The following is an 11,637-nucleotide window of genomic DNA, read 5'->3' as shown; positions in this document are numbered from 1 at the left end:
CCGCCCCGCCCCGGGCTCAGGCCGCGACCCCGACCTTAGGTCCCGCCCCCGACCTCAGGCCCCGCCCCCGCCCCGGCCCCTCCCTCAGCCTCAGGCCCCTCCCCGCGCTCCGCGCCCTGCCCCCGGCCTCAGGCTCCGCCCTCGGCCTCAGGCCCCGCCCTCGCCCCTGCCCCGCGCGCCCGGGACGCCAGACCTCCAAGGAGCGACCGGCGGGACGCACTGGGAGTACACGGGACGGCGTGATGCAGTCGAGTAGCCGCGATGCGGAGGCTCCATACCGGGGCCCGCGGGTGCTGGTGGTGGGCGGCGGCATCGCGGGGCTGGGCGCCGCGCAGAGGCTCTACCACCATCGGGCCTTCTCGCACTTGCGGGTCCTGGAGGCCACGGACCGCACCGGGGGCCGCATCCGCTCGGAGCGCAATTTCGGTAACGGCCCCTTCCGGGAGCCCCTTCCCGGAGCCCCTTTCCGGAACCCAACTGGCCCAGCTCGAGCCCACAGTCCCCAAGGTGAACCGACCCCGGAGCATACCTGGCCCCCAGGGGGAGCCTCCGCGCGGATCCCACTTAATCTGCCGGAGTTTATGGCCCCGGAACTCAGCTGTCCTCTTGCCAAAGTCAGCCAGGCCCATGGGAGGGGAACCTCCCGCCCTGTTCTGTCCCCGGCCCTCGGGCCTCCAGGCAGCCCTTCTGCTCCTAAGGGTCCCTGCACATGACCACCCCCCCACTCCCCCGCTAGTGCAGGGCAGCCCCCTTCAGGGATCCCTCGTAAGCCCGAGTCCAGTGGGTCTGTCCTGCACTGTGTGGGCCTGGCAGGCCTGTGGAGCGTTCGGCTGTGGTCTCTGGAGGGCTCAGGGCCATCTTCCCGGAAAGAGGACCTCTGGTGGCATGTCTCCTGCCAGGTGGTGTGCTGGACATGGGTGCCCACTGGATCCACGGCCCCTCCCAAGGCAACCCCGTGTTCCAGCTGGCCATCGAGTACGGGCTGCTGGGGGAGAAGGAGATGTCGGAGGAAAACCAGCTGGTGGAGTGGGGGGGCCACCTGGGCCTGCCCTTTGTGACATTTGCCAGCTCTGGGCGCAGTGTGAGCCTGGAGCTCGTGGCCGATGTTGCCAATGTGTTCTACACGCTGCTGGACCAGACCCGTGAGTTCCTGCATGTAGCCCAGACCCCCGTCCCTAGTGTGGGGGAGTACCTCAAGCAGCAGGTCTGTGAGCACATGGCCAGCTGGACAGAAGACGAGGACACCAAGAAGCTCAAGCTGGCCATTCTGAATACCTTCTTCAACCTGGAGTGCTGTGTGAGCGGTGCCCCCAGCCTGGACCTGGTCGCCCTTGGGCCGTTTGGGGAGTACACCATGCTGCCGGGGCTTGATTGCACCTTCCAGGGGTACGTGCCTGCTCCCCCTCCAGTGGCCCTCCTGCCACCAGGCCCCTCCTCTGGTCCCCTGGGCCCACTTCGCTCTCTGCCTGCACCCAGGGCCCCCACATGCACCCGGCACTGCCCCCTGCTGGCCAGACGCTCAGCTGTTGGAGGCAGGGGCTGGCAGGAAGGCCATCTGCCCTCCCTTGCCATGGTTTTGCTCATTTGGGGCAAAGAAGTGAACGTCTCGAGGGGGAGAGCTGTCTGTCTCCCTCTCCTCCCACATTTACTGAAGGCTCTTTGTGCTAAGTGGTGTGTGAGGGGCATCACCCAACACGCCCCTCCCCGGAGGCAGGGGGCTGCCCCCAGGCCCGCAGCAGACCCTCCCCGGTAGGCTCTCCTGTGCTGCCCCAGGTGTCCCCTTCCTTAGCCCGAGGCTCCCGAGCAGGGGGCTGGGTGTTTGTGGCTTGGGATCTTTGCCTTCATTAGCCCTTTAATCCTCCTGTTAGCCCGAGAGGCAGGTGTTAACATTCCCCCCCTGCACTCAGGAAATCACAGCTCAGGTGGCTGGATGGGGGGGCGTGATGGCCTGCGTCTGCTCTCCTGCACCCCGGCACCCTTCCTGGCAGAGCTGTGCATTGTGGGTCTGGAGGAAGCTGGTTTTCCCTGAGGAGGAGATCTGGCCTTTGAGACTGAGGGTCTGCAGGGTGTATTTCCAGGCACTCATGGCATCTCATCCCGCAGTGGCTACGAGGGACTCACGAGCTGCATAGCAGCCTCTCTGCCAAAGGACGTCCTGGTTTTCAACAAGCCCGTGAAGACGATTCACTGGAAAGGATCCTTCCTTGAGGAGTCGCTCCCTGGGGAGACGTTTCCGGTGTCGGTGGAGTGTGAGGACGGGGACCGCTTCCCAGCCCACCATGTCATCCTCACTGTGCCGTTAGGTAAAGCCAGGGCCCCCTCGGCAGACATCCACCTAGTGCTGTGTCACCGTTATCTTTGGGGTCCTGGCTTCACCACTGAGCTCACTTTTCACCTGAATAATTTCCATGTGGACCTGTAACCAGCTGCCATGACCCTGACGCACAGTGACCCTCTGAGTGCCAGGGTGGCACTGTGCCCCACAGGGTTGTCAGTGGCTGATTTTTCACAAGTAGTTCCCCATACCTTTCTTCCCAGGGCATCCCTGGGTGGACCTTGAACTGCCAACCTTTGGGTTAGTGGTCGGGTACATTGACCACTTGGCCCACCCAGAGGGACCACCCAGGTGCACAGAGCAGGCTATCGTGTCTCCAGGAGCTGCTTGCCGTCTTTGCCCACCCGGAGGTAGTTGGAAAGGGTCGGGGCTGCCTGCGGAGAGTAGCCAGCTTCACTTTCTTGGTGACGGGAAGAGGGCGTTAAAAGCCAGGCGTCAAGGTTAGCTCCGGTGTTCATCTGTGGATGGAGTTACAGATACAGTCCTCCCTCATTCTGGGCCTGGCACTTTAGAAGGAAGGTGGGAGTAGAAGTTGTTTGAGAATTTCGTGAAAAGGGGCAGGTGATGAACTAGGAGCTGTGGTTACTGACCACGGGCTCCACAGGGGCATTGCGCCAACACTCTGCTTATCTCAGCACTGCCCGTCACTATCCTCACAGGACACATGTGAACATTTGGGTGAAGCAGTTAAGAGATTTAATTACCCAGGTTCATAGAACCAGCAAGTGCCAGAGCCAACCCTGGCATCTTGGTTTGGCCAAAGGGTGAAAACTGAAGGAAGGGCCGCCACCGACGGGCCAGTGGTCAGCATGGTTTGTGTTCTGTTTGGCAGCTATGTGTGTACAGACCCATCAGTGTGCCTCTCTTCCCACTCACAGGATCACACCAGAGCTCATCCTGTCCTGGCCTGTGTTGCTGCTTTCCTTAGTCCTTTTTCTGTCAGTGTTTCCAAATCAACCTGTAGGTCTGTCACAACTCACAAAAATCAAACCCAGTGCCGTTGAGTCAGATGACTCATAGCAACCCCTCCTTGGGTTTCCAAGGTGTTATCACTACAGAAGTAGATTGCCCAACCTTCCTTCTGAAGAGTGGCTGGTGGGTTTGAACCGCCAGCCTTCTGGTTAGCAGTCAAGTGCCTGGCATTATGCCACCAGAGCTCTAGGTCTGTCATAGCCTCGCTTAAAGTCAGCGGTGGTGTCCTTCCTTTGGTCATTCATTCACTCAGTTTTGCAATACATGCTTCCTGAACCAAAAGCAAACTAGACACACTACCATCAAGTTGATTCTCTCTGGTGGCACAGTGGTTAAAGCATTCAGCTGCTAAGTGGAAGGTCCATGGTTTGAACCCACCAGCCTCCTCGGAAGGAAGAGGAGGCAGTTGGCTTCCCTAAAGATTGATAGTCTTGGAGACCCTCTGGGCAGTTCTAATGTGTCCCCTAGGGCCTCTGTGAGTAGGAAATGACTCCAGGGCAGTGGGTGTGGTTTGGACTTTGGTTCTGTGAAGATTGACAGCCTGGGAGACCCTGTGGGCAGTTTCACTCTGTCCTCTAGGGCTGCTGTGAGTAGGAAATGACTCCAGGGCAGTGGGTGTGGTTTGGGCTTTGGTTCTGTGAAGACTGACAGCCTTGAAGACCCTGTGGGGCAGTTCCACTGTGTCCTCTAGGGGCACTGTGAGTCGGATAAGTAACTGAGCCCCTATTAAATGCTAGTCATTGAGGATAGAATCAGCAGCTATAGTGTGATGGGTGTTGGAGATGGCCTGAGCTCCATTGTTTTCTTATAGCCACTTAAGATCCTCTTGTATGTACGTGTCATCATTTAATAACTGTTGGTGGGAATTTACGTAGTTTCATTTTTCTGTTTAACAGTTTTTCACGGACTGGTGTGTAGGATCAAGTCCGGTGATGGGTAGAGTGGGTCGAAGCCTGGCAGACGGCCCTGCTTTAGAATGGGGTTGTCGATGCCCACTCTACACATCCCCACAGTCTGTCAGTGGTCTCTGCCTCAGTTTCTATTGTGTGGTTCATCTTTTTCTCACTGACTTCACGAGCTCTTTCTTTGTATCTTAACAAAGGGGGCTTATTCGCACATGTGCTGCAAATATTTCATCTCCACCTGATTTGTTGTTTGCAGAATTTATTTAATTTTTGCCTTGCAGTTTCAGTCTTACGCAGCTTCTAGGTAAGACCTGTACATGTACCTGCTCCTGTCAAGTAGCTCTCGAGTGGAGTGGCCTACAGAGGTTAAGAGACAGAAGGTGGAAAACAGCCTTACAGACCAATTAGGGTGAGGTGGTGATGTTCAGGGGCCCTGCCTGACCAGCGGCATCATAGTGCCTGTGGCACCCCTCACCCAGAGTGCTGCCTGTCCTCACTTCTGCCTGCTGTGGGCCGTGGGCCGCTAGGATTTGCTTCAGTGAATGGGAGGTCTTTGGAGGGGGATGCAGCCTTGGAGTCTTGGTGTCCATGACAGCCTCTTTCTCCAACTCCTTGGATTGGGGTACAGGAGTGGGGTTCATGTTGGTTGTGGAGTCCAGTTTAAGAGATTCATGTGGGTGACCCAAATCCAATTGTGATTTCTAGGTTTTCTTAAAGAACACTTGGACACGTTCTTCTGGCCGCCGCTGCCCCCTGAGAAGGCGGAAGCAATCAGGAAAATGGGCTTTGGGACCAACAATAAGATCTTCCTGGAATTCGAGGAGCCCTTCTGGGAGCCAGACTGCCAGCACATACAGGTGGTGTGGGAAGGCTCTTCACCACTGGAGGACGCCAAGCCCGAGATGCGGGATGCCTGGGTCAGGAAGCTTGTCGGCTTTTTGGTCCTGCCCTCCTCTGGGTACGTATGCTTCCTGAGTTTGTCTGAGGGAACTGCAGGTGTGACCCTGAGTGTGTGCGGGCTCATTAGGCCTTCATTGGAGCGCCAGCAAGGTGATGATTCATTGTGGTGTGTTTCTGGAGAATTCCATGGGTGGAGAGCCCAGGAGGACCCCAAGGCCCTGGGAATAGACGCCTAATAGGCTCTAACTCCCTGCCAAGACAGAGGGAAGATTTCTGTATGCAGGTGGTCAGGCACTCAGGACCTAGCTGTGTGCAGATAGATAGGAGAGCATGTTCAATCAATGAAAAGATATCTGTTGACATTGTGTGGGAAGCTGGGCCTCGCAGATTGCAGAAGAAATATGAAACATGGGTCTGTCCGTAACTAGGGGGTGATACTTAAACATGATGTAATAACACACAAAACATCCTTCTATGTGATGGAATTGTAGAGCCATGAATAAAGCACTGAATCTCATGGCCCAGTCATTTAGTGGCGTATGTGAGATTAGGTACCCACTCAAAAAACAGTGCCACGGCTGATTTAGGGATGAACAGATTGATGTTTCTGGCAGGACAGAAAAACAAAGGCAGAATTTAGGGATCAGAAGTGGCTAGTTCAGCTGGCAACTCAAAGCACCACACACGTGCTGGCTGCAGGGCGCCCATCAACCTCTCACGCAGAACAAGTGCTTGTTAACTTCCACTTTGGCACATGGAATATTTAAAAAGTGTGTACTCAGGATGTAATAAAATTAATAATCCTTACTGCTCCAAGGAGTTTCTCCCCAGAGAATTTGGTTTTTTTTTCTTAACTACATGTGTGGCAATGAGGAACCCAGCGCTTGTGAGCACAGCTTGGGGCCATTGCCTCGGTTCTGCTGGGGCAGCAGTTTGTCCCACTTTGCTCTTGTTTGTCAGTGCACATGTCAACCTCATGGAATCTGCTAACACTGTCTTAGAGCTGTTATAAGGCTGGTTCTGGCCTCGCAGACCTCTGACCGGGTTGTGGACCCCCAGGATTTGGGGTTGCACTTGAGAACCACTGACTGACGTTCTCTGTCTGGGTTGTTGGAGAGCCTCCAAATGCTCACTCACTCCTTGTCCCCCGTCTCGGCCTTTCTCCGCACAGGTCTGCCCACGTCCTCTGTGGGTTCATTGCTGGGCTTGAGTCTGAGTTTATGGAGACCCTATCTGACGAGGAGGTGCTTCAGTCGCTCACCCAGGTCCTCCGGAAGATGACAGGTGATGACTCACCCCCCGCAGAACCACTGCTCTGTGCTTGCTGCTGGCTGATCTCTAGATGGGAAGGGAACTGTTCAGAACAGAGAAAAGCGAAATGTGGCTCTCTGACCCTCCGTCCTTCTGACCGTGGGGTCACCACCAGTCCTTGTCACCAAGGAACTGACCTGACTGCAAACCCTTTCTGCTACTTTTTTCCAAAATCTTCTGAGGCAGCGTAGCTGTCCTCAGCCAGGTTTGCACAGAGGAAGCTGAGGCTTAAACAAAGCACAGTGGTGAGGTCCTGGCCACACAGTTGGCTGGGACTCACCCTCAGCCTGCCCCAACGTGTGGGCTGTCATTCTTGCTCATGTGCACTACTCGTCTGTGCGTCTGGAGTTTCAGCAGATGGACAGGCAGGGCCTCTTCCCAGTACACTGTGCAGCTTGGTTTTCTTCCCTGGCTGTCCCTTTCATTTTAGAAACTACTTAGTCTTTAAAGAGAAGCAGGTTGCAAGCATGCGGGTGGGAATACGGTGTTAACAGGCTTGTCTCTGTGGTTCAGGGAACCCACAGCTGCCCGCACCCAGGAGTGTGCTGAGGTCACGCTGGCACAGCGCCCCATATACCCGGGGCTCCTACAGCTATGTGGCCGTGGGCAGCACTGGGGATGACATCGACCTGCTGGCTCAGCCCCTGCCCGTAGACAGCATGGATGCCCAGGTAGGTTGATGCCTTGTCCTTCCAACATAGGACAGGCTCCATGAGGGGGGTGAGGGAACTATGGGGGGCTGGGACCCCGTGACTCAGGATCCTGTTTCTTTTTATAATTAATAAGCTTTTCAATTCCTCTGTTAGTGTTATATGTGCACATGCTGAAAAAGCCAGGGAATTCATGGTGCTGGCAGGTTAAACCAAAGCAAAGCAAAATCACAGCCCAATTCAGCAGGCCAGTGGGGACACCACATCTCCCTCCCCAGGAGCACCTGCTCTTTTAGCTGATCCTTACCTCTGAATTTACTGTGTCTCTAAACAACATGTGCATGCTGCCACTTAAATTAAAACCCTTTCTTGTGGGGAACTGCAGATGTGTGCAGAAGTCACTGGGACTGTGTGTCCTCTCAGCTTCCACAGCTGTTGCCTCACAGCAGTGCTGTTTCCCTCCACCCCAACCCACAGCCACGTCCCCGTTTGTAAACGTGTGTTATACGTGACAGCGCTTCATCTGCAGACATTCCAGTGTGTGTCCCTGAAGAGGCACCCTTTACAAACACATTAACTTTGTAATTGACGCATAAACAAAAGATAACACCGGTTCCCTGGGATCACCCAGTGTCCGGTCAGTGCTTAGGTTCCCAGTGGTCTCGTGTCTTCTCAGCTCGCCTGTTTGATCACGTTTCCTCTGGGACTTTCAGCTGTAGGCGTTACTGACTGAGCTCTCCGTGTGGAAGAAGAAATTCTCGTTTTCTTCACTCTTCCGCCCACCCCAGCTTGCAAACACTCCTTCCACCCCCAATCATCCAGCCCAGCCACTCGACAGACATCCTGGTGGTGGTGCACTGTTACATCACCTTGTTTGTTCTGTAAATGCTTCTCACACCTGAGCTGTGGGGGTGCAGCATTTCCCACCCATTTGTGTGTGAGTGTGTAAGTCTATGAGTGTAAGTGCACGTGTGTAAGTGTGAGCATGTGAGTGTGGATGTATTAGTGATTGTGGGATTGTGTGTGTGTGAACATGAGTGTGTGATTGTAGGTGTATGTAGATGTGACTGGGTGTGTATGAATGTGAGTGAACGAGCATGTCTGAGAGCACAGACGTGAGCATGTATGAATGTGAGCATGCATGCATGTGGATGTGAATGTGAGCATGAGTATGTGTGTGAGTGTGAGTGTGAGTGTTGTGTGAATGTGTGAACATGGGTATATGAATGTAAACAAGTGAGCATGCATGTGTGAATCTGAGTGAGCGTGGGAGCATGTGAGTGAGCATGTGTGCATGAATGTGAGTGAATGTGAGTACTAATGTCTGAGAGTATGTGTGAGCATGTGAGTGAATGTGAGTGTGAGCAGGAGTGTGTGTGGGAATGAGTATGAACATGAGTGTGAATGGGTGTGAGTGTGTGTGTGAGCATGTGTGAGTGTGAGCATGGGTGTGTGAGTGTCTTACTCGGAGTCCCTCTGCCCCCAGCAGTCTAAACACCTGTCACTTCATCAAGCTGTGTCTGTCTCCTGTTAGCTCCAGCTTCTTGAGGCCACAATGGTGCCTGCTTCAGCCCAGCCTGTGGCTCTCTGTACCCCATATATGGCTCTTGTCCTGGGACCTTCTTCTGTCAGCATTATCCCGCCAATTCCCTGTGCCTCGCTCCCACTCTGGACCCTGTTTTCATCTCAGCTCCCTTGGCTCCGTCCTTGGTCTTGCTGGAGCATTTTCCCCAGTGGCCTCCTGAGAAAGGGCGCAGAGGAGGTCACGTTGAGAGCCTTGTATGTTTGGAAATGACTTTTTTTTCCCACGCTTACACTTGACAGTGTTCTGGTCCTGACTGCTGCCTAACAAATGACCTCAAACCTAGTGGGGGCCCGTCACTTCATTTGCTGACAGATTCTATAGGTAGAAATTCAGGGCACAGTGAGGGCAGCTTGTTTGTATTCCATGATGTTCCATGACGGCTGGGGAGACTGGTCCAGCAGTGAGTAACTTGGAACTGGCAGCCTTGAGCCGTCCGGAGCACTTTTACTCGGTGTCTGCACTGGGGCCTGGTGCACGTCCGTGTGGCCTCTTGTGTGGCTTGGGCTTCCTCACAGCATGGCTGCCTTGCATGGTAGCTCAGGCTTCAGCACAGGTGCCTATGGCATGGGAAGCTGACCTTGCACTGGAAGGCAGAAAGTGCCCTGCCTACTCGGCTGCCCCAGCAATCACCAGCCTGTCTCTACGCAAGTGGAGGGGGCGTAGCCCCACCTTTCCATGGGGGGCACCCGTTGTTGGTGAGTCAGTTCTGCCTCATAGCAACCCTGCAGGGCAGACTAGAACTGCCCTAGAGGGTTTCCAGGACTGTCAATCATTACAGAAGCAGACTGCCTCATCTTTCTCCCTCAGAGCAACTGGTGGGTTCAAACTGCCAACCTTTTGGTTAGCAGTTTGGCTACATGCTTTAGCTACTGCACCACCAGAGCTCCACAGAGCTAAGGAGGTAGCAAGACTAAGATCCATGCAGGCGGGTCTACTTGCAAAACCTAGACCCTTACCTCAACAACAGAAAACAACAACAACAACAACAAACCAAAACTCAAGCCAAAGCCATTGTTACCAGTTGGTTCCAACTCATGGTGACCCTATGAGACAAAGTAGAATGGGCCTGTAAGGTCTCCAAGGCTATAGATCTTTACAGAAGCCGACAACCACATCTTCCTCGCATGGAGCAGCTGGTGAGTTTGAACTGCCAACCTTTCGGTTAGCAGCCAAATGATTAACCACTGTACCACCAGGCCTTCTCTATCAGAGAAAAGATAATGCATTCATCCATTTAAAAACGCACGTCAGGTTAACAGCCGTAGCTTAGGAATCATGCCCCTTGGGCTTGAAGGCTCTTGAAAGGTGCTCTGGTGGTGTAGTGCCTGAGGCATTTGACTCCTAACCAGAAGGTTGGCAGTTCAAACCCACTAGCCACTCCACGGAAGGAAGACTGGGCAATCTACTTCTGTAAAGATTTACCACCTTGGAAACCCAAAGGGGGTCGCTATGAGTGGGAATTGACTTGATGGCTGTGAGTTTAGTTTGGTTTTTTGGACTGGTGCTGTTGGGAACGCTGGAGCCTTTGAGTTCTCTTCCTCCTTACGGCATTGGGGTGTTTCTTAAGTACTGTAGGAAGCTTGAAAGACAAGGTATTAAGCACTAACACTGACTGCGCTGAGTCTGGCGCTGCTCTGACCTCCACTCCACGGTAACCCATAGTACGTGTCTGCTTCGTGGCTGTGCTCTTGGAGGTCCCAGAGTGCTTTCATCCTGTGCCGCACCCTGGGCTAACCCTTTCCTTGTGGGAGCTCCTGTCCACCAAGCTGGATGTTCTTGGGTTACGTGCTCCATCGCCCCTCCAGGTTGTTCTCCCTCCCCCTCTTTCTGGGATTTCTCTATCCCTTGGACTTCTTGACCACTCCTTACATACTCTCCATCTTCCCCTCTGACTGCTCTCCGTTGGTTTTTGGCTCCACCATGTCTGCAAACCTTGTTGAGGTTCTAACTTTGCTCATGTGTTTGGTTCTTGCTCTCTGGCGCTCCCTTCACTGCTGGGGCTGCTGCTGCTGTGGTTTGTGCCAGTGCCTGGCTTTTGCTCTGTGCTCACATGCGTGTGTGATTCAGCACAACGAGCACATACACTGGCTGTCACCTCTGCAGCCACAGGGAAGGCTGACCTGGCCCTTCTTTTGCAGCTCCAGATACTGTTTGCTGGGGAAGCCACACATCGGACGTTTTACTCCACCACGCATGGGGCGTTGCTGTCGGGGTGGAGGGAGGCTGACCGGCTCATTGGCCTGCGGGACGTGGTGGCCGAGCCCTGAGACCCTCCCAGCCTGCTCTTGCCATACTTCTTCCGACAGAGGATGCTCAGCCCGGTGGAGACTTGGGAACACGATGGCACTCCTCCCTCTCCTCAAGTAGCCAGGGTTCACCCGCTGTCATCTCTCACATCCATCCTTGGGGCCCACCAGGGCTGAGTCCTAGCCTAGTGGGCCATCTCCCGGAGCCCAGGGGACATGGTGCCATGCAGACGGCACAGCTGCACACATAAAGGTGCTCACTCCGCTGAGTCAGTCACTGTCCTTTGTCCTCATCTTGGCCCCGTGCAGCTCCTCCCTCTGGGTGCCCCTCATTTCATATCTCCTGTGACTTTGGTGGCAGATGGGACGTCCCACTCCTTTGTTCATGGGCAGATGCTGGTGGGGCCCCACCGGGTGTGGTAGGCCGGGCAAGGCGCTCACTTGACTTCGTGAGCACCACTGAGGGGGGAGATGGGCAGCTACATGGAGGGGTCCTGGCCCTGTTGTGGGAGGGTCTGGAAGGAGTGGTGGGGTGGGGTGCGGGAGAGCTTGGGGGTGTGCTGCTTGCGGGGCTCTGCTCTCCGGCATTGCACTGCGTCATGGAAGCCACCCCATATGTTGGCTGCCTTATCCCCATTGTCACCGCTTAGCACTTGCCCAGGTTCACAGCTGCTAGATGGGAAAATGTGGGTCTGAATCATCTGGACGGCAATAGGTTTGGTTTTGTTTTTGG

The 11,637-nt window shown here is 54.7% G+C and overlaps 1 protein-coding gene across 1 annotated transcript; it reads left to right on the top strand.

Moving 5' to 3' along the window:
- The first annotated feature begins 242 nt into the window (after positions 1 to 242).
- Positions 243 to 10,925, top strand: PAOX (polyamine oxidase). Its single transcript, XM_007936868.1, has 7 exons — positions 243 to 426; positions 900 to 1,386; positions 2,104 to 2,303; positions 4,918 to 5,170; positions 6,284 to 6,396; positions 6,937 to 7,094; positions 10,797 to 10,925. Exons 1-7 carry the CDS (start codon positions 243 to 245, stop codon positions 10,923 to 10,925), a joined length of 1,524 nt encoding a protein of 507 aa, XP_007935059.1.
- The last annotated feature ends 712 nt before the right edge of the window (positions 10,926 to 11,637 follow it).

This window comes from Orycteropus afer, unplaced genomic scaffold (assembly GCF_000298275.1).
Source record: "Orycteropus afer afer isolate SDZICR_OR568_19922 unplaced genomic scaffold, OryAfe1.0 scaffold00038, whole genome shotgun sequence".
In the NCBI taxonomy this organism is placed as follows: Eukaryota; Metazoa; Chordata; class Mammalia; order Tubulidentata; family Orycteropodidae; genus Orycteropus; species Orycteropus afer.
The sequence above is the reverse complement of the archived record's forward strand: the minus strand, read 5'-3'. Positions and strand labels throughout refer to the sequence as shown.